General features: G+C 48.5%; 1 protein-coding gene across 1 annotated transcript; it reads right to left on the bottom strand.

Moving 5' to 3' along the window:
* Nucleotides 1-1571: 1571 nt before the first annotated feature.
* On the bottom strand, nt 1572-25912 carry ASCC2 (activating signal cointegrator 1 complex subunit 2). Its single transcript, XM_021537316.4, has 19 exons — nt 25850-25912; nt 23484-23579; nt 21836-21994; nt 21334-21504; nt 19343-19472; nt 17473-17540; nt 16928-17038; nt 15892-16004; nt 14835-14909; nt 14196-14303; nt 13069-13137; nt 12376-12450; nt 11791-11968; nt 11012-11226; nt 9394-9513; nt 5584-5805; nt 3747-3855; nt 3166-3242; nt 1572-2439 (listed from the first exon to the last, which is right to left on the bottom strand). The coding sequence occupies exons 2-19, from the start codon at nt 23562-23564 to the stop codon at nt 2271-2273; spliced, it is 2250 nt and encodes a 749-aa protein (XP_021392991.3). The 5' UTR covers nt 23565-23579; nt 25850-25912; the 3' UTR covers nt 1572-2270.
* Nucleotides 25913-26372: the final 460 nt, after the last annotated feature.

Here is a 26372-nt window from a genome sequence, read left to right as displayed (position 1 = left end):
TGTCTGCTTCTTCTGGTCTGCCCACAGAAAAGGGGCTTAAAAACATTCACAGCACCTTCTGTAGCTCAGCTGTGATGGAAGTTGCTGGCTTGGGCCTTTCAGAGCTGCAGGTGCTGCTGCAGCCCTGCCTAACAGGAGTGTGCTCTGCACTGCTGGGCTGAGAAGGGTGATCAGCTGGAGCTTGCAGAGGTGATGTGGATCCCTTTCCCGATTATTCCTGTACCACCTGGCTCCTCCCAGGCCTGGAGGAGCAGAAGGGATGTCAGGTTTGTGTGTCACACCTGCCTCCAGCCAACTGACCCAAGGGAAGGTGCTGCCAAGGGAGAGGGATCACTCTGTTCCCCCAGGGGCTGGCTCAGAGGAGTCATGGAATGGTTTGGATGGGAAAGGACCTTAAAGATGATGCAGTTCCTCCTCCCTGAACCTTCTCTTGTCCTGAGCAGTCATTCCCTTCTCTCTGAAGAGCCCAGCCCTGCCTGGCCCTGTCAAACACTTCTTCCTACATGGGAAGGGATATTTGGGCATTTCCTGGGGTAATGACTCAGTTGATTCCTCAGCTCTCCAGTGGCTGGAGGCAGATCTGGCTGAGTGACTCCTTCCCACTTTCCCACTCCATCTCTCCCTCCTCAGTCCATTTCCATAAGCAGGAGGAATTTCAGCACAGGCTGAGGCAGAGCCCATCAGAGCAGTGCTCACAGCAGCTTTGTTGGGTTTGCAAACGAGTGCCAGGGGGGTAAAACATTTACTCTGAGAACACAATGAGCACTTAAACACTTGTGCTTGTTTTTGGAGCCAAACCCAACTACAGTCCCAGTCGCAGCTGTGCTTTATGGAGATGGTTAAGAAAAAGGTTTAAGCTCTCCTGGGACAATCCCATCTGAGTGAGTGCCAGCTCCCTGAGCTCTGCTGCTGCTCCACATCAGGCTGAGCAGCTCAGAGAGAGGTGCAGGCTCAGAGCAGCAAGAACCAATGCTGAATACAGGATGAGGGGACAGCACTGCAGTGGGCAGCAGGGAGGAGCTGAAGCCATCAGTGCAGAGAGCAGGAGCTGCAGGAGAGCAGCATTATCCCAGCAGGGGATTTTCCTGGATACAGCATTTGGGGATGCTGCTAAATCTATTCCTTTTTCCATGCCTGTCACTGGGGGGTTTGGGCAGCACTGACAGGCAAAGAAAAATCTCCTTGGAGCACCAGGGCTTCCCCTCATTTCATGGCAGTGGCTGTTCTGCTGCATTTCTGCTGCTCTGCAAACAGCCCCACAGCTCCAGCCACAACACCAGGCACCAAGGTGTGGACCTTACTACCACCCTACTACCACTTTATCACCCCACTGCTTCTGCAGCACTGGGACTGCCCTGGAGTACAACCCACTGCTGGTTTTCCCACTGTGGGAGTGACAGGCACAGGTAAGAAAATGCAGTGTAAGAAAATACAGCGTGGTGGGGAGATGGCACTCGGGGCACATTAACCAGTAAATTAACCAAGCAAAGCCTAATTGGATACCAGGAAGTTAATCAATACTGTCTGGGCCTAAAAAATTTACAGTACAGTAAGGGCCTTAAAAAACCAACTAAGACATCTACATCTTTTATTTGTACCATCTGTTTTCACAGGCCTCACTTGAGGGACAGAAATCCAGAAGGTCTTACTCACCTGAACCCCTGTAGGTCTGCTGGCAGTGGGAACAGCCTGAGCCTTTCTGTGCCAGCACAGAGCTGTGTCAGGAGGTTTAGGCGGATATCAGGGAAAGGTTCTTCCCCCAGAGGGTGCTGGGTATGGACTTGAGGCTGCCAGAGCTCAAGGAGCATATGGACAGTGTTGCCAGGGATGCCCAGGGTGGGATTGTTGGGGTGTCTGTGCAGGAACAGGAGTGGGACTCATGATCCCTGTGGGTCCCTTCCAACCTGGGACAAGCTATAACTCAAGTTCAGGATAAGGCATTTCCACAGAAGCCATGCTCTCAGAGCTGCCCACTCCAGGGTAGGCAGGAGCCAGTATGAAAATAAAACTCTGTGAATTATAAATAGTACAAAAGGGCAGGAATGGCTGCTGCAGCCTGTCCCATGTATTGGGTGCAGCCATTGGCACATACAGTCAGGGCAGCTCCTTCCCGGGAACAGGCAGCACTCCCACAGGGAATGCAGCTCCCTGCGAGCCCAGTTGTCAGGTATTGCACACAACATCCATCCCCTGAGCAAAGGGAATGCCGAGGAAAGGGATCCTCCTCCTGGGCGGGGCCAGGGGATGGTGCAGCCCCGCCCTGGAGCTGCTCAGGAAGGGATCATGCCCTTGCTGCGCTTCCTGTCGGCCATGGCCCGGCGGTTGTGGTTGGCTCTGGTGCTTTTGTTTGCTTCTTTCTTCCTCCGCTCCTGCTGCGTCTCCCGGTTCTGCCCGTGGCCCTTGGCGTTCCCAACGACGGCAGAGCTGTCGTGCTTGTGCCTGGAGGACGCAGAAAAGGACATCACAACAGGCACGCTGCACTCCTGGGGGTGAAATCCCACATCCCCACAAACACCAGGGTGTGAGGGGCTCATCCCAGGGCTCCCGCGACAGCCCAGGAGCAGCATCAGCCACACCACCACTGTGTCCTTCCACACACTGAGCCCATCAGCTGAAAACAGCTATGAAACTGTCCCAAAATCCCTGTGGGAGCTGTCTCAGCTCTGGGAGCTGTGCTCTCCAAGAGCCTGTCTTCCACAGGGTTTTGCTGCTTGGAGTGACAGGACAAGGGGGAATGGCTTTATGCTGAAAAAGGGGAGATTTAGATTGGGTGCTAGAAGGAATTGTTCCCTGGGAGGGTGGGCAGGCCCTGGCACAGGGTGCCCAGAGCAGCTGTGGCTGCCCCTGGATCCCTGGCAGTGCCCAAGGCCAGGTTGGGATACGGCTTGGAGCAGCCTGGGACAGTGGGAGGTGTCCCTGCCCATGGCAGGGGTGGCACTGGATGGTCTTAAGGTCCCTTCCCACCCAAACCACTCCATGATTCCATGCCATGCCTACCCCTATTCAATGGGATAAAACAACCAGCTGTGAAATAAAGGGTGGGTAAGGAAGTTCACCCCACTGTGGTAGGAGCCTGACACGCAGGAATGTCAAGGAGCAGGAACAGCCCCAACAATTCCAGTCAGCAGCAAAACAGCTGCAGAGCCCAAGGAGATCCTTGCTTACCCCTTCCTGGCAAGGAAGGCCTGGCGCCTGGCTTCAGCCCTCTCCCGCAGGACAGCAGGGTCCTGCACAAAGTGATCCTACAAGGAGGCAAGGGAACAGGTCAGAAACCCACCTGCACCATGCAGAAGCCTGGAGGGGAGAGGATTCTGTTGGGAACAGAGTAAATTTCTGGTTCAGTACCTCTGGACCAGTGGGATTGGTGTCAGGGACTCTAAACACAACACCTGGCACAAAACCTGCCTGAAAATCTTCCCATACCATGGCTGCTCCCAGCACATCCGTGGAAACAGAGTGCCAGTGACCCTCAGAGTGCTCTGCTGGCTCTGTCTGTCTCTGGGATAAAGCAGATTAAAGCTCCCCACGGAGCAAGTGTCACTGCTCCAGCACAGTTAGGCCAGGAAGCATTGGAGGGCTGTCCTTGGGGACACATCACAGCCCAGCAGCCTTTGAACAGCAGCTCAGTCCCTGCTGCTGCTGCTCAAAGATTCCCTCTCTGAAACAGGAAATCTGCTCCACATCACCTGCAGCTGAAGCAGGGAAGAAATATGGTAAATTTTAATACAACTCCAACTAAACGTTACCTTTGTTCTTTCCTTTTCAGCTTCCTCCTCCTCCTCTTCATCTTCTTCCTCTGTCTCCTGTCCTTCTTCCTGTCCTTTAGGTCTCAAGACCTGAGGAATTGTGAATGGCCTGGGAATTAACACACAAATAGTTAGAAAAGAAAACAGCACAACCACAAACATTTCTCTGAACAGCACATCCTTTTTGGTTTGCATTATGTCTTTAAAAAGATGAGACTTTACAGATTTCACGGACTTAATTTTCCTGAACAACAACAACAACAACAAAAAAGCACCAAACAGGAGACCCAGAACTTAATGCCACATTCCTGCAGGCAATTGACAAACACACAGTCTCCACTGGGGAATGTTCACTATGAAATTGTCACTGAAAATAATAATAATAGTTAAAAAAAACCCAACCCTGAAACCTCACAAGGAATTTCTCCACAGAAACAACTGCTTCCTTTGGGAAATGGGCATCCAGACAAAGCCACAAGGCAATATTAAGGAGTATCCTTTGCTAGGCTTTAGCTCAGCAGAGAGGGAGCATATATTGTACAAGACAAATTTGGACAGAACCATTAATGCTCAGCCAGTGCTGTGCTCCAAACCCTCTGACTGGTCAGGGCTATCCAGGGAGCCCCAGTTCCATTGCTGTGCCCCAGTTTCCTACAGGGGGAAAACCCTGGAGAAATTAATCAGGCTTTATGAATCACTCTGAACATGCAGAGCAAAAGGCCTGGGGGTGGAGGAAGAATTTACACATGCCTATAACTCTTCTTTAACATAAATATGTATCTGTGTTCAAATTCCATTGGAATTCAGACCCACCATTCCGCTGCCAAAGAAATAAATGAAAAACCAGAAAAGCCTTTGTTATGTCAAACCAACAGATCCAGTTTTCAGCAGTGACATCCACTAATTGTTTCTAGGAGCAGTGAAAGAGGGAAAAACACCTGGGTGCCACGTTCTTACAGGCAAAACACAAAAAGGATTTAAATTGAAGCTTCTCAACACTTTAGGAGGGGGGAAAAAGGGACAAAAGAGCCTCAAAGCTTCCATTTGGTTTGAGGTTAGGAATGGTGACATCTTCATAATCCATCAGAATTCAAAAGGCCACTTTCAGAAATGTTAAAGCAGCTTTTAAACCACGTTTTCTAAAATAAATATTCTCCAGCCTCCATCCCCACTTACCCCTTGCTTCCCAAAAGCTAATTGTGTGCAGTTGTCAGTCATGGTGCAGAGTGCTGTGCAGCTCTTCAGAGACTCAATTCCAGCTGCCAGCATTCAGAGGGGATTGGCAGGGTTGTAAAATTTCCCAAATTTTGAAGTTTTCCTTTGCTAACCAGCCATTTTAGGTTGCCCAGCTCCACTGATTTCCAAGCTGTTTTTCCCTGCTGCAGGGTAGTTTTTCTAAGGAGAAGCACTGCTGAGTACAAGTTTCCACACATGGCAAATTCCCCTCTTGGATTTGCTGACTAGTTGAGGCAATAGCCAAGTGGAAACTGGAGAACATCCTGGGCACACTCTGTGTTCATTTGCAACACATTCCTGAAGTTTAGGAATGGTCTGGCTAAGAATTTAGTTTGTATTTATGTAGAGCCACTTTTCACGGAGGTTCTTTGCCTCAAGAGTGCAATCACCCTCTGTTCAAGGAATAGCCTGCCATGGGAACACTCACTATCCACAGGAGAAGGGAGACCCAAACCTTCCTCCTTGCACATCACAGTGAAAACAGAGAAAGGGGTGGTGTGAAACCCTCGTGGAACAACAGAGCCCAAAGCAGCGTTTCCCAGGCAGAGAATTCCGTGGTGATTTTCCCGTGGCTCCCTCCCTGCCTCCCCTCAGCATTCACCTCCTGGAGATGAGCTCGTCATCCGAGTCAGCGTCGTTAGCGCCCACTTGGTTCCCATCGTAGGTGTCGTCGTACTCGTCCTCGTAGTCCTCGAAGGGCTGGGCTGCTCCCGGCTGCAGGGGCAGCTCCTCCAGCACCACGCTGTACTGGCTGTAGCGCTGCCTCTGCTCGGCCACCAGCCGCTTGTCATTCACCAAGCTCCGGGTCGTGTCCTTCTCCCTCCTGCCCGGCAACGGGAGGGAAAGGCAGGGGTCAAAACCTGCCCTTGAAGCTGCTTTTCCCCCCTGTCAGTCAGTGGAATGTGAAGCAGTGCAAGTCTCGTCCCCAGTGCCACAGGCTCTGCTTACCACACCTATTGGCCTGCTGGTTTATAGACTCGTGGGATGGTTTGGGCAGGAAGGGATCTTAAAGCTCATCTTATTCCACCCTCACTTTCCACTAGCTCAGGATGCTCCAAGTCCTGTCCAACCTGGCCTGGAACACTTCCAGGGATCCAGGAGCAGCCACAGCTGCTCGGGCACCCTGTGCCAGGACCTGCCCACCCTCCCAGGGAACGATTCCTTCTCAATATTCCCTCTCTCCCTGCCCTCTGGCAGTGGGAAGCCATTGCCCCTTTTTCCTGTCACTCCAAGCCCTTGTAAACAGATTCTCTTCCATCTTTCTAGTCAGCCCCTTCAGGTCCTGGAAGCCCACAATTAGGTCAACTCAGAGCTTTCTCTTCAGCAATCCCAATTCTCCCAGCCTTTCCACACAGCAGAGCTGCTCCATCCTGCTGATCATCCTGGTGCCTCCTCTGGTCTCACTCCAGCAGCTCCAGCTCCTTCCTGTGCTGGCCCCAGGGCTGGATGGAGTGATCCAGGGTGGGTCATTTGTACCAGAATTGTTTGGCCACTAAAAAAGAGCAGGAATTGTAGACCACCACACTTCAGACAGAGAGGAAGCTTTTACAGGAGGCCAAATGCAATTCTGTTCCAGATGAAACTTGGCCAAGGTGCATGGAGCACAAATGTGAGAGGAAAAGGACACATGTAGACAGAGAGATCCAAAAAATAACCAGGTGAGAATTAGAATAAACACAACTCCCAAGGCAAAGAACAAAACAGTAGAGTCAGTATGATTCAACCTCTTGGAGCACTGCAAGGGCTTGTTTTTAAAATTTAGAAGGCAAGTAAATTATAGTAATTTTAAAGAAGGGAAGACCAAGAAACAGAGGGATTAAAAAGCAGCTGCTGTGTGTCTCAAGCTGCACAAGCATAAGCTCTGAAGTCCCATTTTTCAGACCAGCCAAGTACATATTTACAGCAAAGCAACAGGGGATTCCACTGCCCAGCATTCCCAGGACAACCTGCAGCCCCCAGAGTCCAGCAGGACCCAGCACCAGTGGATTATATCAGAAAAAGGACATGTCCAAGGCAGTGGCAGTGACTCAGGAAGGGACAGACTGAGGGGATGTGACCCAGAAGCCCGGATTTTCATTCAGAATCCCAAAACAAAGGAAGTTTAGAGCTGGAGGTGGTTCCCTCCCTGCCGTGACTCACTGCCTGCATTCGGTGGCACAATGCCCTCCCAAGCACGTGGTGAGCTCACACCCACCCCGGGATCCCTGGGATAACACCTCCTGTGGGAATTCAGCTGAGCCTGAACCCAGCACCTGGTAATTGCTTCCTGTCAAGCTGGTCTGATGACTGCAGAGGAGCTGCATGAAATGCTCTGGGCACCAATCCCAGGAAAAACAATGGGATAGCTCCTCTAGTCCCATGGAGCTCAGGAGTCCTGGAGCTCTGGCAGATTCAGCTGACTACCAGGGCTGGACAGGCACAGACAAGTACCATCACTTTTCAGGATCAGCAGAGCCTGTGTTGGCACATTCATTTCCTTGTGTTTGATTCCCTCCTCACCCTGGCAGGATTTCTCTTTCTCAAGGACAGTCTCTACTCCAAACTGCTGATGCTGAGAGTGGCCAGAACAGCCTGCTCTGGCTCTTTAGGCACTATGGTGACACCGGGCTTAGCAACAGCACGCCGAACACAAGAGAATTTGGTGAGCAAAAGGTGCTTAGAAAGAGAAAAAAAAAAATTAAATATCTTATATAATTCAAATCCAAAGCAGACCTCAGACTAAGCTTGGAGAACCCTGTTACCCCAAAACTGGGGAAACCCATCAGTGCTGAATATCAAACCCTGGAGATCAGGTACTGCAGCTTTTCCTTGGATTCAGTTGGATATGGTCATTTTTGGGCACTGCTGATCTCCAGGTTTTAAAGTACTCAAACCACAATTAGTATGTCTGGAGTTCTGCAGACTTTTCCCAAATATTCTGAAATGCAAATGACAGCAGGAAGAGCAGCAGCAAGAGGATAATCCCAAGAGGTCACATAACTACAGCAGGAGAGAGGAGAACTTCTCCAAGAGTGCTGGTGCCCCTGGAGGCAATGCCATGGGAGCAGATCCCAGAGCCCAGCTCAGGGATGATTTACAGCTTCCTAAGGCTTCCAAGTGATCTGCAGAGGGAGCTCCGAGCAGGATATTCCAGCCACTGGATGCTCTGTGCTGAACTCAGTGCTCCCTGGCCTTGACCAGCTGCTGCTGCAAGGCTTTGGGAAATAGGGATAACCCAGAACATCTGTGCAAGGCTTTGGGAAACAGGGATAACCAGCAAAGCATTGGGAATCAGGAATAACCCTGCACACCTGTACAATGCACCTGCCTCACAGAGCATGGCATCACCATGAGGAGAAAGGTTCTGCCTGTGAATTCTCAGCTATGGACATAACAAAAGTCATGGCCTTGGCCAGAGAAAAAAGGAATTCCTTGCTTGCTCGACCAAGACAGGATCAGCACTGTGGCACTGCTCTGAGGAGCTGGGCCACTGGACTTGGGAACAAAAGTGGTTTTTGCCTAGAGTTTCATGCAACTTTGCAACCAAAACCTTAACTGGGAGCTCTCAAGTCACGTGGCTCCAACTCCAGCTGGACTTGTAGTTATCTGCTGTATAAATACATCCCAACATTAAGGTCACACTTGGCTGGTTAGAGGAGGTGTTTAAAGTCTAGTAGAAGGTGTCCCTGCCCATGGCAGGGGGTGGAACAAGATGAGCTTTAAGGTTCCTTCCAACCCAAACCATTCCATGATTCTGTAATACATTTTAAAAGAATCTGGAACAAGGGAACCAGCACCACACACCCAGCTAGGCAGAAAGCAAAGTGAAAACTGGTGGGGTTTTGTAGAAATCTCTGCTCATGGCAGGGGGATCCCTGCTCATTGCAGGTAGATTGACTAAATGACCTTTAAAGGTCCCTCCCAACTCAGACTACTCCACGAGTCCAAGTGCCCTTCTGCAGGAAGCTTTACAGCAGTAGGCACAACACCAGCAGTCTAAGGCACTGAATGTTATCAGATGTTGAAGTAGATGGATATTGAATCTTCCCTTGGCTCTAGATCAAATCATTAGTTATTCTCAGGTCTGAGTCACAATCCCAGGCTCAGGGATGGTACTTTTCAAGGTTTGTTGTTCAGTGCAAGTTTAACATTAAGCCCAAGGAGGAAGAGCCTGACATTACAAATGAGCTTGGCAGAGCAATCTCCAACAGCAGACACAGGAAAGCCAATTAGGAAAAACACTAAGTGAAACCAACCCCCTCATAATATTTCACTATACTTTCCCAGACAAACAGGTGGGAAACATTTTTGATAAGCATTCTCCCCTGCCAAAACATTCCTGCAGGAGGTTTTTAGGAGAGATAAATGTGCAGGTTCCCAGGTGTTTGTTCCTCCTGACAGGCAGAGTTAATGACTGGGAGCCAACACTCACCTCTTGCCTTTCTGGATCCGAGACACATCCACTGCATCCCTACTGAAAACATCAAACTCATCATTCTGGAAAACGTTACAGCGAGAGCTGACCAGAGGGGTAGGGTCTGGCTTCAGCTGTCTGTTAAAAAACAAGGAGAGAGAATAAAAACTAAAGTGAAGTGAGGAAGAGAAATCCTCTCCCTTCCCTAAGCCCTTGGTTTATCCTTTGTCAGTCCCAAAATGATCCCAAGCACACCAAGAAGTGCTGGCTGAGTCACAGGGCACAACCCCTTCCCTTCCCAGCCACACTCTGGCACAAGCACGGCACTTCCCAAAGCTTGGATTTGAGGGGAACCTAAAGCAACTCACAGAAAACCAAGAGAAAATTCTCCTGTTCATTTCAGAGTCTATCAAACCATGCAGGAAAACAGAATATTCAACAGACTGCCTGGTCTCAACACAGTGACTCGGTGAAGACAAACACTAAGTGTGATGAATTACAGGCTGGAAAAAATTCCAATAATTTGTTGCTGCTGATTTCAAGGTATTTATCTCCCTTGTTAAATCTTTCTCAGGGCTCCAGGTTTATGTTTGTTCAACTTGTAAGTCAAAAGACTGTATTTTTGACATTCACTTTGGTGGTGCAGACAGCTCAGCTGGGCAGCTGCAAATGCTGCTGTGCTCCCCTATAAATCAGCAGGGGTCAGAATTCGACATTTCCTATCGAACCAGCAGCTTTGTTTCAAGATGCAAAAGGGAGGAAGAAAAAAAAAAGCAGCTCTATCTTGTGGAACTGCTGGCTTTGCAGAAAAACCAATCCTTCCTAAAGCCCGTCCTGCACCAGTTGTGCCAAAGTCAGCAGATCTGATTGTGGGAACACAAAGATTGTTGCAAAACTAAGATTTTTTTTTTACATCATTTTTCCGATAAAGATGCTTTCCTTTAATGCAACAGTGAGACAGTCTGCCCATAACTCCATGAAATGTGAACAAACAGCACATTCACATCCTGATGCTCTGTCAGGAACTGCTGGTGCAGCACAAACACACACTCACAGCTGCAGACAAACTCCAACAACTCAATCCTGCCACCAGCTATAAACCCTCCTTCCCTTGTCCAATCCAGGAAAGTAGGACAAGCCAGGCAAGTTTGTCAGAGGGAACATAAAAATGGATCTGAATTGTCATATCTTCAGTCACAAAACAGCACCCTGTTAAATAACTATATTTGACCCTGTGGTTGAATTCCAGCTGAATTGGCTCCTCTGAAGATGCCCTTTCCTGCAGGACAGCTGCGATTTTCACAGCTGTGACAACAAACAACACTGCAGCAAAGTAACTTTTGAAGGCATCATATTCTATTGTCCAGCATTCTATTCTATTACGTTCTAGTCCAGTCTAGCATTTCATGTACAAGTGGTTTTGTCTCCTGTCATAAAACACAACACAGCACCTGCTCTACTCTAACACTGAGCAGCAAAGGTCCCACTCTGCAGGGACACAAGGACAGCAGAAAACTGGTGACAGGTGACAATGAGAAGCCTTCACTGCACTTCTCTACCCCAAATATGCAAATTCTTAGAGCTCTACAAGTGTTGAGCCTTCAGTGAGAACAATTAACCAGAGGTTGTCTCACACCTTTCCATCCTTCGGTCCAGCTTATCCAGGTACGGCACCAATTTCTCTTCCAGGATGTTGTTGATCACCTGCTCTGTGTTGTATCCATACTCCTCCAGGCAGGCCAGGATGAATCCCTCTCCAAGATCTGGCAGCAGATCCTTCACTTGGGAGATCAGGGAGTCCAGCTCCACTCCAGACACGCGGGCGATAGGCGCGGCTGCAGCACCAGCACACTGTGGACACCAAACACACCTGGTGGGCACTGGGGAGGCACAGAGCTGAGGGCAGGCAGTGTGCACAGAAACACAGGGAAAGCAGCACTCTGGGCTGTCAGCATTTACACAAGTCCAAGACTGGAGCCAAAAGAGAAATCAGCAGTTTAAAATACACAAGGTTTCCAACACAGATTCGGGCACACATCTACTTTTGCCAGTCCCTGAGTCAGCAAGGACACCCTGGAGAATCCTTCCTCAAATAACAGGCGAGCTCTGCATTTCAAAAATATGCACATGAACTGCAGGGATGAAACAGAGTATTTGAATAATATCCGGCAAGGGAAAACCCAAGCCATGAGAGCTGGAAGCAATTTGTACAGAGATAACTCAGGATTCAGGTGTAGCTTCATGTCTCATTTCTCAAGGCTGCACGGAGATCCAGTAAAGGTCAGAAATTACACCAAATCTTATGTTGTCCACAAAGCTGAGCAAATCAAGCCTGTCCTCATGGATAGAGGAAGGCCAGAAGAGCAGAGCCCCCAGGAAGAGCAGAGCCCAGTCCCACCACAGAGCTGTACTCACCTCATCCTCCAGGGCACACGCAGCCCCTGGATCCTCCCTGTCCTCAGGGGTGCTCTCCACTATTGCTGAAGCTCCATTGGATGCTGCTGGATCTTTAACAGCTTGTCCTTTTCTCCTGTCTACCCCTTCCCAGGCACTTTCCACTGCTTGGAGGATATAGGCTGTCCTGGTCTCGTCTCTAAGAGCACAGCATTAAGGACATTCCTGGATGCACATGTTCAGGGATCACCCTGAAATAACTACGGGATTGTCAGCAATGTCCAAATTTGTGCCTGCATCAACACTCACAAAACTACGGAATGGTTTGGGTGGGAAGGGACCTTAAAGCTCATCTTGTCCCACCCCTGCCATGGGCAAGGACAGCTTCTATTAGACCAGGCTGCTGCAAGCCCTGTTCAAGCCTTGGACACTTCCAGGGATGGGGCATCCTCAGCTTTCCTCGGCAACAACACCCCCTGTTCTTTTTTATCTGTTAAGGGACAACTTTCCAGTACTCTTTGCCAGTCATGCAGCTTAACCAGAGGCAGAAATGCCACTTGTGTGAAGGAATCCAAGAGCAGGCAGGTGTGCAAAGCCCAAGGATACAGTGCAGAGGATGCCTGTTGGAGCAGACTCACATCATCCTCAACGGGGAACAGCTCGTCGTAGTCACGGAGAAATCTGCAAACACAGGAGCAAGTTTAATCAGTAGAGCTCAATTAATTACCACTACTGTGCCTCTCTGCCTGCCTCAGTGCTCAGGCAGGAACAGAGAGCCTCTCAGCCAATGCTGGATTCCAACCATGCCTGATTTTGGTCCCACTACACCACAGCAATACTCCTCAGGTGTGAGGGCTGGAACCCAGTGCTGCATTACAGGGAAAATCTGCTTTACCATGTGAACGTGCTCAGAATGCCAGCATGGGCAGGAGGACAAGATGGAATTCCAAGTTCTGCCACTTCCTTTGCATCTCCAGCATTCATGTTTAATATTTTTCTGGTCTGGTCAGCCCAGCTGGAAAGCACAGATCTGTAATAACAGACTAACTTGTCAAGGGAGCTAATGGCTAAATTTCCCTTCTCTTTTTTTGAGAGGCTGGATTAAAGGGAGTGAAGAATAGCATTTCTCAGTGTCAGTGTCTGCTGCAGGCTGAAATCCTCTCACTGCACTTCTCCCAGCTACTTACAAGGATTTCTGACTCCCAAATGCCTCGTAATGCTGCCTCAGGCAATTCTGCTGTAAAGAATGGCAGAGGAAGGAGCAGAGTCCCCCTCGGGCCTCTTGCCAGCCAGACTCACCTCCTTTCCTGAAGCACCGAGGTGAAGATCTGCAGAAATTCTTCAATAAATGGCTGAATATTCTCACAGCTGCAAGAAAACACAGCACAGTGAACACTCAGAGGCAAGTCTGCCAACGTTTGGCCCCACCAGCCAAACCACTCACATTTACACACCAAGGGAAAGCCCCATTTGAAAAGAGATTTCAGGCCACATTTGGCTTTCACAGGAGCAAAGAGTCAAATAGAAGCAAGTGGTTTTTAAGGCTTCAGCAAACATTGCAGCACTTAGATCTAAAGCTGTAACACACCTAGAATTACAAGTTTTCAGACAGACTTTATAAATAGTTTGACGCCTCAGATTTGCAGTAAGCAGAAAATGGTGTGCAGAGCCCTTGTAATTGTGCCTTTATGACATCTTGGGATTACACCAGTAAATTTTCCAGGAAGTTTGTGCTCACCTGTGCAAGAACACCTGCCAAGCAAACTCCCATTGCAGCCTCAGTGCCCAAACCCCTGGGTGTTGCTGAGGCTCCAAACCTTGTTCCAAGGCACCTTTGGGTGGGAAGGGACCTTAAAGCCCATCCAGTTCCACCCCCTGCCATGGGCAGGGACACCTTCCACTGTCCCAGATTGCTCCAAGCCCTATCCCACCTGACTTTGGACACTTCCAGGAATGCCCAGCTTCTCTGGGCACTCTGTGCCAGGGCCTCAGCACCCTCCCAAGGAACAATTCCTTCCCAATATTCCATCTAACCCTTCCCTCTGGCAGTGGGAAGCCATTCCCCCTCGTCCTATCACTCCAAGACCCTGTAAACAGTCTCTCTCCATCTGTATTGTTTGGCCCTCCAGGTCCTGGAAGGTCACAATCAGGTCTCAAGGTGTTACACATGATCACACTTTGCATGAGCCACACACTGGGGTCAGAAATCTCACTGGACCCAGCTCACCACAGAGATTCCAACAGCTCCAACTGGAACATTCCTGATACACAGGACAACAGAATTTGACCTTAGCCAAGTCTTTGGCTACAATCCCAACACAAATAGAAGTTTCTGTTCATTTTCTCCAGTAAATTTGTAAATGAGAAAATTTCTCCCACACAGCAATCAAGTAATTGGCGAGTAGCACAGAGCCAAGTGCCAATACCTGCTCTCTAGGATGGGCTGCAGACAGACTTGGTTTACTAGGATGTGAAAAACCTCTATCATCTTCTTTCTGGAGTGCGAAATCCTCCTCCACAAATCAGCAAAAACACTTCAGAGAGAGCAAAAGACACTGTTGGTGTCAGCACAAGAATTTGTAACACACCTTTATGCCAGAATTAATCCTCTAGAAGAATTTCGTTAGGATGATATTCTCCTTCCAGCAAAGACCAGATATTAGACACATTCCATGGTCATTAAGGAAAATCCATGCTCCAAATAAAGCTGGTTTCAATCCCAATTGTCCTGGCAGCTCCCCACATGAGACCCCTGCTGTACCAGCACAGCCTGTGCCTTACAGTGAGACTGAGGTACAGAGAGATATCATTCATGTTCTCACACTTTGTTACAATTTGAATGCACCTCCCATCAAATTCCTTCTTACACACCACTAAAAATGATCCGTCACCCCACTGCCCAGGAAAATTTGCTATTACAGAAGTCATCTCTTCAGAGTGCTTTGAAGCAGCATAAAAAAAGCCAGGCTCCTCAGGGATGGGTAAAGCAGCATGAAGTGAATTTTTAACTAAGCCCTGGGAAATCTCACTGAAGATCCAAAGGAAGCCTTTGCAGGAATTCTCACCTGTTATCTTCATAATGCCTCTTCTTGATTGCAGATTCCAGCTCAGGAATTGCCAGTTCATAAAACGAAGCTAATCTGTACAAAGGGGGAACAAACCTGTATCTGTCAGCTGAGGTTCCAAAACTCATTTGCTAAAAGGCAGAACAAATGGCTGATTTCATTAAACCCTCCTCACGAGCAGGACCCGTGACCATCACCTCATTTTGGTATTTTTGCCCCAGAACACAAGCAAAAACACCACAGAAAAAGAGCAGCACTCTAAGGAAATCACAAAGAGGTCTTTGAAGGGGTAGGAAAGAAAAGCATTTGAGAAGCATCCTGGTGCTGATCAGAACCATCTGCTCAACCCAGAAAAACCCCCAACACAGATCTGCAGCCTGCAAAGACCCAACACTCACAGAATCACAGAAACCTTCATGTTGGAAAAGCCTCCTGAGAGCACTGAATCCAACCATTCCCCAGCACTGCCAAGGCCACCACAGACCATGTCCACAAGTGCCACATTCAGCTGGCTGTTAGATCCCTCCAGGGATGGGGACTCCACCACTGCCCTGGACAGCTGTGCCAAGGCTGGACAGCTCTTTCCATGAGGAAGTGCTCCCTAACACCCAACCTGAACCTCCCCTGGCACAGCTTGAGGCCTTTCCCACTCATGCCTTGTCACCCCCTCCCAGCCACTCAGCTTTTGTCAAAGCTCACTGATATTCTCTAACATAAAACTTGGGCATAACATCAAAGGCATTTGTTTTCAGACCTTCAAGAACTATTTCTCTGAAATACTTTCTGCTTCCCTTGCTTTGGAACAGCAGGAAGTTCCTTTTGTCCATAGCTGGTCCCTCTCCACCCTTCCACTGTTCACACTGAGTATTGTTCAGCTGACTGGAAATTGTCATGGGTGCCTGGCTCTAGGATCACTCCTAGATAACAGCAGACATAGAAGAGAAAATCCACACCTCCCTCTATCCATGTATTTATTATGCTGCATTCCTGCCAGCACATTAGCACATTCAGTATTTTTACATGACAGGACAAATTCTGTCTGCACTCCAAGACATACCTGTAACAAAACTCATGTTTTTGGAAGGTCTGGCAAGCCAAGGGAAAGACATCAAGAAAGGCCCAGAGAGTTGTGCAGGTGTCACATAAATACAGCACAATGTCCTTCAGCTCCTGAGAGGGAAAGTGCAGTTACTCAGGGAAGAGCCAGGCAAATTTTCCCAGCAGGGACACAGAATATTTGGGCCAGGCCTCCCCCTGACTGCACATAGTCTGTATCAACCATAAACCTGCTACAGGGTCTGGGGGCAGACACAACATTTCTCCTAGAACTCCTAATGTTTGTTTAAAGATCTATAATGCAATTCCAACTGTCTGCTTTCATTAGAGATCCTGTGAGATTATAAAAACCTTCATCAGATCCTGTTCACACAAAGGACAGTGGCTTTGCCCTCAATACACTCTCCACACATGGAATTCTTTTCATGAAGCACTGCATGGCAGAACCATGGGAATTAAAGGGAACATGGGAAACATGGGAACCAAAGGGATGTTTTCAGCAGTATTGTCCAGTGCATTTCCAAAGCAGCTGAAACAAACTGAATGACACACTAAATGACAGTTTCAAACTATCATTTTTAGTATCAATAAATCATAGTTTGAACTGATAGTTTGGTCCCACACACAAACTGAAAGACTAAGTTTTTGCAGAGGACCACATTTACGGTCTTTGTACAGCCCCCAGCACACAAACACCTCTTAATTAACTTGCAGTTAAATTACACTGTTGTTAAAACACATATTTCTGAAGGAAAAAAAATCAGCTCTTATCACCTCCAGGGTTAGGTGGAGACTTCTGTCAGATACTCTGTTACATTATTTACAAGCTGATTAAGCAAAAAAGTTGCCAGGTTTAAAATTATCCACGATCCAAAGGATGTGGGTGAAACGAATCAGCTCGTGGTGGAAAGGTTTTATCATCATGTCCCAGGACAAAGAGTGCAAGAATGCCACAGAACCATGAGCTGTAGGAGCTTTTGAGAACAGAATGATCCTCTGTGGTCTGTTCAGCAGGAGTACAGAGAGTTCAGTCCTACCTGGAGGGGCATGTTCCCTGCAGTCACACTGATTTTCTCTTCCAGTTTCTGGGGCTCAGCAGAGGCCCCTTCACACTGCAAACCACACTTGTGCAAAATATTGTTGAACACCTAAATCAGGAGAACAGGGCAGTGTTAACAGACAGGAGCCAGCAGTGGGACATAGCAGAGAAGGCCAGAAGCTAAAGGAAGGTGGGAGGGAAGAGTCATCACATAATAATTTTAGATAAAGGTTCAAAACCTCCCTGACACACATTAACAAAGTAGGGAAAGGGAGAAACAGCAAAGTCAGGGGAGGCTTAGGCTGGATACTAGGGAAAGTTCTTCCCCCAGAGGGCAGTCAGAGTTCAAGAAGTGTTTAGACAATGAGTGGGACTGTTGGGGTGTCTGTGCAGGGCCAAGGGTTGGGCTTGATGATTCTTGTGGGTCCCTTCCAACTCAGGATATTTCATGATTTCATGAAATGCATTCTGCCCACCTACGATGTTCCCTTTCCATTCTCCAAGCTATGCCACATTTCCAGATGAAAAGCAGGAAAGCAGTACCTGGAGGACAGTGGGCAGAGTTTCATCAAGGTCACTGAAGTAACTGGGCTGCTGAGTGAAGATATTTCCTGAAAAGGGAAAGGAGAGCATTTCCATCAGTTCATACATTGATGCCAATGAGCAAATTTGCAGCAGAAAATGGTACTTGTGTTATTGCTGACACACCTAGTGACCATGTGGGACACAGCCCACCCTGATTCCTGAGCTCATGCAGAGGCCCTGCTCCCAAAAAGCTGATCCATCAGCTCTCCAATGCCACTGGAGATCCAGCACTGGGAATATGCTCATCAGAGCAGAGCAAATGAGATGTCAGATGATTCACGCTCCAGGGGCTGAATCAATGAATAATGCAAATACTATCACTGAACAACCCCAGCTCCTTTATTTGACAACTGGAGTTGACTTTTAATTACTGATAACAGTTCAGCACACACCAGGAGATGTGCTGCCGAATATTTCTTAAAGGTAATGAGGCTTTAGTAACACCTGCTATTATATTACTAGGACTCCATTATCTTTACAAAATACTCCACTGAGTAATGCCTTACCATAAATCCTCACCAAGCAAGCACTGAGGCTCCTATTTTCCTGGGAATTACTGTTGAGATTATGACAATTAAGAGTTCTCCAGCAAAGACAGAGCCATGAGACAAGTTTCAGATAAATTATACTCTGAGAAGCACCTCAAGTTTATGAAGTTATGAATTACACAGCAGAACTGCTCATGTCATTACTGTCATGACATAATGAAATAATCAGGTGAGCAAATCTTTGGCCCCCTGCATGCAGCATGATTAGGTGGCACTCCAGAGTGTAATTCAAAGTTTCATTACTTAGGTCTCTTTTGTTTTAAAACCCAGATAATCTAAGCTGTGCATCTGAAAGGGAAGTATCTATCTTGCCATGCCTGCTTTCCATCTCTTAGGCTTGACAGAGGAATTTAGAGTAGAAGCTACTGAAAAAGGATAAAAAGATTAAAAATGCAAAGGTTTATCTAAGATTTTCTGGCTGGAAATCTGTCTGCACCACATGATCTCTAACACTTCTCATGTGAGTGAACTTGGAAATGAGACAAAAAATAACTACCAAAGAAATGGAAAACCTTCATCCCATGAGCTCCAGACAAAGTGGGTTAGAATTCAGGAAGAGTTCACTTAATCCAAGGGCAGATATTCTTCCATTCAGGTGATATTAAAGACCACAGGATTGGGAAGGGAGCACAGGATAAATAGACAAGTTAAATCAATATGCTCCATCTCTACTCCTCAGGATCCATGGCTGGATGCTCCTCCCTGTGTACTCACCACTAAGACCGTGTGTACAGACACAGAAATCCAGGGATAAGCACAGCCTGAGCAGGGCTCTGAAGTGTTTGTGGTTTGGAAGCTCTGGATACATCAATGTCTGTACTGAAGTTTCAGGTCCTCCCACTTCCCATAACAGTGATTACCTCACACTGAATGTTTCATTTGGCTCCCAGCTCTGGGAACAACAGCACTCCCAGCTGGACTGTGCCCATCTCCCACCCCTCCTCACCCTTTCCCATCTCTACCAGGATTTTACAGAGCCTCACATTCCACTCACAAGGGCTGAGGACACATTCAATTTGCAAAGGAAACAACGGAGCCTAGGTTTATGTTTAACAACATGAGCCTAGCTCAGGGCAGCAAAGCAGGACATGAAGCTTTCCTTGGAACAAGCAAAGTGCATAAGGAAAAAAAAAAGCACAATCTGATCTAGAAATGACAGATCTTAGGTGCTACAGAACAATTAGTTTTCAGAACAGTTCCACTGGTATAAACCCCAGTAAGTCACTTGTCATACAAGCAAAAGTCTAAATATAGCAAGGTGTTCCTTGGTTTTTACTAACCAATCATCTTCTGGAGCAGGAGGCCATTTCCTTTCCCAAAAAGGACACAGAGATCCAGAATCTTGGGGATATCAAACAGGAAGTTATTGTAAATAATTTTTCCAAAGACAGAGGGAGTGATAAAATGATCCTACAAAGATAGAAAAAGAAAAGGAATTTAAAGGATAATCCATATCTTACTCTGCAGTAACTCCAGCATTATAATGGCACCTGTAAAAACATCTCTCAAAGGTGTATTAAGGAATTTACTTCATAGAAGGCAGCAACACTGCTTGAAACAGCTTCTGTGGAGCTATCTATTCCCACATTCCTGTCCCTGCCACACCAGGCACCCCACTGATCCCTTCACCAGCAGGTGAATTAATCTACCTAAAAGTTTTAAAAGAAATCTCCCTACAGGTCCCCAGTTTCCAGCCTGACACCAGAACAGCTCAGCTCAGGAGCACAAATGAGTAACCAGGCACAGGGACAGCCTGAGGTTCTTGTACCCTGGGAGAGCAGAACCCAGCACCAGAGACCACAGAATCAGGGACAAACCCCAGAGCTGCAGCTCTTCATGCTGACTGCTGAACACTGTGCCAAAAACTCATCACACTGAAGGCATTTCTTACAAAATTCTGGATGAGAAAAATTCCATTGTCTGACACTGAGAAACAGGCAGCTGCAATGTGATTTTGGATTTTCAGAAGCCCGGTTTGCCTGTGACAGCAAATGTTTTCAATCCCAGTGAAAGGCAGGGCACATTCTCCCTGCTGAAGCAGAGGGATGGGGCTCAGTGCTGGCCAGATTCCCTTTCCAGAACTCCTGCTGACTCCTGCATGACAATGGACTATTCATTCCCTGCAGATCACTCATCTAGAAAATGGTTTCAAATGCTCGCCTTCCTCTCCAAGTGGTGAGGTTTAATCAGATCCTGCAATGAAAGACACCACAGAGGTGTTGGGTACTTCTGCTGAAGTGGTGCCAGCTGCAGGCTCCAGCATTCCTTCATCCTGCTCCTGTCCCAGTCCTCCACTCCCAGGCCTTTCCTTCAAAACATCCTGAATGTCACCACTGTGATAAGCAAGAGAATCAACACAGCCTAACGCATCATGATCCAGTCCCTGCTGAAACACAAGGTGCCTCACTCATCCTGCCCAGAGGTGAAAATCCCATAGCTCCAGATGGGAGTTGCACTCACACATTTAGTGATGAGGATGCCTTTTAATTACAGAATCTCGGAGTGGTTTGGGTGGGAAGGGACCTTAAAGTCCATCTTGCCAGGGGCAAGCCCCATCCAGCCTGGCCTTGGACAGTTCCAGGGATCCAGGGGCAGCCACAGCTGCTCTGGGCACCCTGTGCCAGGGCCTCCCCACACTCTCAGAGAATAATTCCTTCCCAATATTCCATCTATCCCTGCCCTCTGACAGGGTGAATCCTTTCCCCCTTGTCCTGTCCTTCAAGGCCCTTGTCCCACATCCCAGTTCAGATCTCCTGGAGCCCCTTCAGGCACTAGAAAGGGCTGTGAGGTCTCCCTGGAGCCTCCTCTTCTCCAGGCTGAATGCCTGTTGATGCCAAGATAACTGTAATTTAGAGACATTTCACTGTATGTCCAAAACTTGGGGCCAGCTCATGGAGACACAAGTATTAGCAGGAATTTTGTAGTACCACGTGGCCCTGAGGGAGTGAACGGTCAGGAACTGGTGGCCTGAAGAGCCTGTTCCATGTGGCCACACAAAGGCCAATGTGCTCTCTCTCCTCTTACCATGACATATCCAACCACTACACATGGATAACCTGCTATTGCTTGGGAAGGAGGTGCAGGCAATCAACCAAGGAATCACTGCATAGTTTGGATGCCTCAGCTCTGAGTGTTATCATCTCCACACTGAGAACCCAACTGATAAAATCATCAGGGAGAGGAATGTCCTGCCAGAAGGAAAATTATTAATTTCTCTCTTTTTTCCTAAGTCACACAGCCTGGAGCACCTACAAGGCATAGGAATATTTACCTTGGACTCCTTGTGGGTGGACATCCTGAGGAAGGTGAGGAAGACACTGCGATGGAGGCATTTCTGCAGCTCATGCACCTCCGGGTGGCAATCCCAGAGCACGTCGAACTTGCGAGGTGCAGAGCGGAGGTAGGAATCCAAACACTTCTGCAGGGTCTCATCAAATATCACCTGGCACAAGGAAAGGCAGGAAAATAGGAAGGAGGGAATCTCACACCTTCATACATTGTGCTCCTGAGCGTCCCAGTTAAATTTAAAGCAATCTAAAACACTTAGGCTCCAATGAAAAGGACTCCAATATCCATCAATAAAAGCCAGCTCTTAAAATTCCCAATGGAAAATCCTTAGGGAAATACTTTCTTTGCATTCTAAAGTGCAGAATAGAAATTAAATGTTTCCTGCATGACATAACAAGGATCTTTATGAAAATGATGCAAGGCTTATGGCTTTTACAAGCACCTAGATGTTTACATTGAATCTTCAGATAAAAAGCAATGATTACCTGGCACCAGAATTTGTCATGAGGCAAAGCCAGAAGCCAGTTCAGGTCATCTGCAATGAATTTTGCTCGCTCCAGGAACTCCTCCACCAGAGCAGGGTCTCTGATGGCAGGAGGGGGTTTGTACAGCACAAATGACCGATCTGCTTTAATTTCTGGGTGCTGCAAAAAGCCAAAAAACCGCTGTATTAAAACTCCAGACCAAGTGACAGGAATGTCACCATCTGCTCACTGAATTCCAGGAAACAAAAAGCTACCTTTAAATACAACTTGACATTATAGAATCACAGAATGGTTTGTGTGGGAAGGGATCTTAAAGCTCATCCAGTTCCACCCCTGTCAGAGGCAGGGACACCTTCCACTATCCCCAAGCTCCATCCAGTCTGGCCTTGGGCACTGCCAGGGATCCAGGGGCAGCCACAGCTGCTCTGGGCACCCTGTGCCAGGACCTCTCCACCCTCACAGGGAACAATTCCTTCCCAATATCTAACCCAAATTTCATTTTGAACCAATTACTTCTTGTCTTGTCACTACAGTCTTGATGACAGGAACATTCCCTTTCCTGGTAACTTCCTATTTTCTACCCTTTGAAGGCAGTGGGTTTGTATCCTTCTTTATAAGCAACATTTTCAGATCTTGATAATTTGGCAGTTGCTGCTCCTTGCTTTCTCTTAACCAAAGCCTGACAAAGCAACCCTCCCACGCCATCGAAACAAAGAGCAGGAGCTTCCTGGCATGCCTTTGAACTCTCTCTTTTTCCTCTGAACTGGTTCTTGCACAATACTCCATGAACTCAAACTGACACAACCATCAAAGACACAAACACTTTGCTACCTTTTCCAAAGGTTACTGAACAGGCTTTGCCCAAATACACCCACCCTAAAAGGAGAATTCAGTGAGCAGCAGGTTTGGGCTCTGCCTCATCCCACACGTGTGGTCAGGGTAAAGCTCCTCAGGAATGAGCAGCACTGACAATCCCATTCCTGCAACACACACAAAAGACTCTCTCCAGGCCTTACTTCTGGGAGAAAAGGGCTTCTGTGGGTTGAATTTTCTGGTTTCATCAAGCTGAAGGCACAAGGGATGAATCCCAGTGCCACAGCTTGGAGCTAAACCTGAGGCAGAGCTTGCAAAAAGTCCCTGAGCATCCCTCCACTGCAGTAGAGGTTACAGACTCAAGAGAGGGAATTGTGCTGGGAAAACACAGTTCACTCCAAATATAAGTTTGGTTCTTGCGTTTTGGTTTTTTTTTTTTTTTTAATGGTAGGTAAATGAAATCTCTACTATCTCAACACATTTTAAAAAATTCTTTAACAAGCAGGCTGAGCAAATATTACAGAATCACAAAATACCCTGAGCTGGAGGGACAAACAGAATCATCCAGTGCAGCCCCTGTCCTGCTCCAGACCCCCACCAACCCCACCCTGTCCATCCCTGGTGTCCAAAGGCTCCTGGAGCTCTGGCAGCCTCGGGGCCGTGCCCATTCCCTGGGCAGTGCCAGCACCTCTGGGGGAAGAACCTTTCCTGATCTCCAGCCTGACCTGCCCTGGCCCAGCTCCAGCCATTCCTGTCACATATCCCAGACCAAGCCTCCATATAAGACAATTGTTTATTGAAGGTCTGTTTGGCTTTCAGGAAAGCCAGAACTCACCAGTGCTGGTAGAGTTCTCAGCTTCCCTGTCTTGGGATCCCTTTCTGTCAGCTGGAGCTCGTCCAGAGGCAACGCTGGCATCCTGGTGGCTTGTTCCTGTCCTCAGCAAACAAAAGCAGCACAGGATGCACTTTACAAGGTCAGTCAGTCAACAGCAGAACAAAAGAGGCTGCAGCCCTGCTGTAACACACACACTCTGGCTGGGAATACATTTATGCCCAGCAATTTATACCCTAAAAACACATATACATCCATCCCACCAAAATGCCAAATTCTGGGGGTACCTGGACATGTATCAGAGGAAATCTGGAATATGGTGCTAAGCTTTCATCCCTGTTCCTTACTGAAAGGCCACAGATATCTCCCATGACAACAAAACGCATTTGGGGGCACTCTTTAATATGGAAATTAGATATTTAAAGGGGGTTGCTGAAGAGCTGTGCTGAACTCTGGCCTTTGCAGCCTCTTTCAACACTTGCAGTGTCTCTCATGACAGCACAAACTGCAAGGACAACCCAAACACAGCCTTGTCTGTGCTTTAAAAGAGTGTTTTTGGTGCCTGTGTGTAGAATCTCACAGCACTCAGCCAGAAAAGGGACACAGGCTGAGCCTACAAAAGCTTTCCCCACTCCTGCCAATTCCCAGAGCTTCATCTTCAACAGCATTTGTTGGCTCATAAATGTTTCAATTAACTTTCTGAAATTAACTATAAGTCAAATATTAGAGTAACTCAGTAGAAAGAATGTTATGGGTGCTGTTAAAAGAGTTCAGACTTACAAAAAATGAAAGTTGCAGGTTAACAGATCTTTTGAATTCTGCAAAATGGTACTAAAAAGTTATGTTCTTATTAAGAAGGTAATACATCTCCTCAGATGCACGTTTACTTGCAGCCACATTGCCTGGGCTGAATAACAATTAAAACAAGAGCAGTGTCTCTAAAGCTGAACAACTCTGACTCAGAAGTGGGGTCATGGTTTAGACAGCAAGCAAAACAATAATATTTTTCATTCCATAAATCTGTCACCTATGGATTTAGGCAAAAATTCTGTAATCTAACATTTTAGAGCTCAATTAAGATAATACAGCAGAGCAACAGCAATACCCACAGCTTAGAAAACTAAAAATAATTCTGTCTTTCCAGAGGAGTTTAAAAATTAGGATGTTGATAGAAGCAACTCTTACTTTATGAGGAACAATTTCTTTGGGGGGAAAAAAAGAAAACACCAAAACGTTTTAGCAGAATAAGCCAAGCTGGTTTTCAGTTCAGTTTTGTCATATATTTAATTTGGCACTTAAAATTTTTAGAGTCATTCTGAAAGCTGCACATAGAAATGTGTGCTTGTAACACAGAAAAACATGCCAAGTGTCTCATTTCAAGCCTGGAAGGCACCAAAATCTCCAGTCCAAGTCAAAAACATCCTAGAAGAGACAGAAGTCCTGCCCAAAAGCTTCTTCAGCTAGAGAAGAGAATAAACCTGAGTATGGGATAACCTCAACAGAGAATTAATCCTGATTATTCTCAGAAGCTTTCCCCCCCCACAAAGAACATTGGTCTAAACCACAAGCCCACGATTAATCTGTCATGCCCTGTGATTTCAGGTACAGTGGAAGAGACAGACAAAGAACATGATTAACCAGGGAAACTTATTTTCCCAGGGAAATTTATTTTCCCAGCGCCAGAAACAATCCCTGCACTGCAATTCCCACTGATGTGCACATCCATGGAGACGTCCAGGGTGAGGTGACACTGCTGAGGATGGAGCAGCCACCACAGCACAGCTGGCACAAGGAATGTTGCAGCATGGATTCATGGAACGGTTTATGTTGGAAGGGACCTTAAAGTTCATCATGTTCCAACCCTCGCCATGGGCAGGGACTATCTTGGGCTGCTCCAAGCCCTGGCCAACCTGGCCTTGGGCACTTCCAGAGATCCAGGGGCAGCCACAGCTGCTCTGGGCACCCTGTGCCACGGCCTACTCACCCTCCCAGGGAACAATTCCCAATTCCCAATATCCCATCCAGCCCTGCCCTGTGGCACTGGGAAGCCATTCCTTGTGTCCTGTTCCTACATCCCTTGTCCCCAGTCCCTCTCCAGCTCTCCTGGAGCCCCTTTAGGCCCTGGAAGGGCTCTGAGCTCTCCCTGGAGCCTTCTCCTCTCCAGCTGAACACCCCAGCTCTGCCACCTCGGCCCTGCCCCATGGCCAGCCCCAGTTAACCCAACACCGCCGGTGAACCCGGGCCCAGCCGCTCCCGCCGCCCCCGCGGCCACGTCCCCTGCCCGGTCCCCGTCCCTTCGCATCGGGCACTGCCCAGCCTCTGTCGTCCGGCTCCACTCAACCCCGCCACAGCTGCCCGAGCCCCGGTACCGGCACTGCCGAACCACCAGCCCCGCGACGCTTCCGTGGCCAGGCGCTGCTTCCGGCCCCGGCGGAACTCCCGGCCTGGGCGGGGCCCGGGCGGCTCCGCCCCGGCCCGGCCCCGGCCCGCTGCGGATCGGAGGGGCGGCTCCGCCCCGGCCCGGCTGCGGATCGGAGGGGCGGCTCCGAGACCGGCCCGGCTCCGGCCCGGCCCCGGCCCGCTGCGGATCGGAGGGGCGGCTCCGCCCCGGCCCGGCTCCGCCCCGGCCGCGGATCGGAGGGGCGGCTCCGCCCCGGCCCGGCTCCGGCCCGGCTGCGGATCGGAGGGGCGGCTTCGGGACCGGCCCGGCTCCGGCCCGGCTGCGGATCGGAGGGGCGGCGCCGGGACCGGCCCGGCTGCGGATCGGAGGGGCGGCTCCGCCCCGGCCCGGCTGCGGCCCGGCTGCGGATCGGAGGGGCGGCTCCGGGACCGGCCCGGCTCCGGCCCGGCTGCAGGGACCAAAGGGGCGGGTTCAGCCCCAAACCCCCGCCC

The sequence above is a fragment of the Lonchura striata genome, chromosome 15, assembly GCF_050655825.1.
Source record: "Lonchura striata isolate lonStrDom1 chromosome 15, ASM5065582v1, whole genome shotgun sequence".
NCBI lineage: Eukaryota > Metazoa > Chordata > Aves > Passeriformes > Estrildidae > Lonchura > Lonchura striata.
Note: the sequence above shows the minus strand (reverse complement) of the source record. Positions and strands in the feature narration are given on the sequence as shown.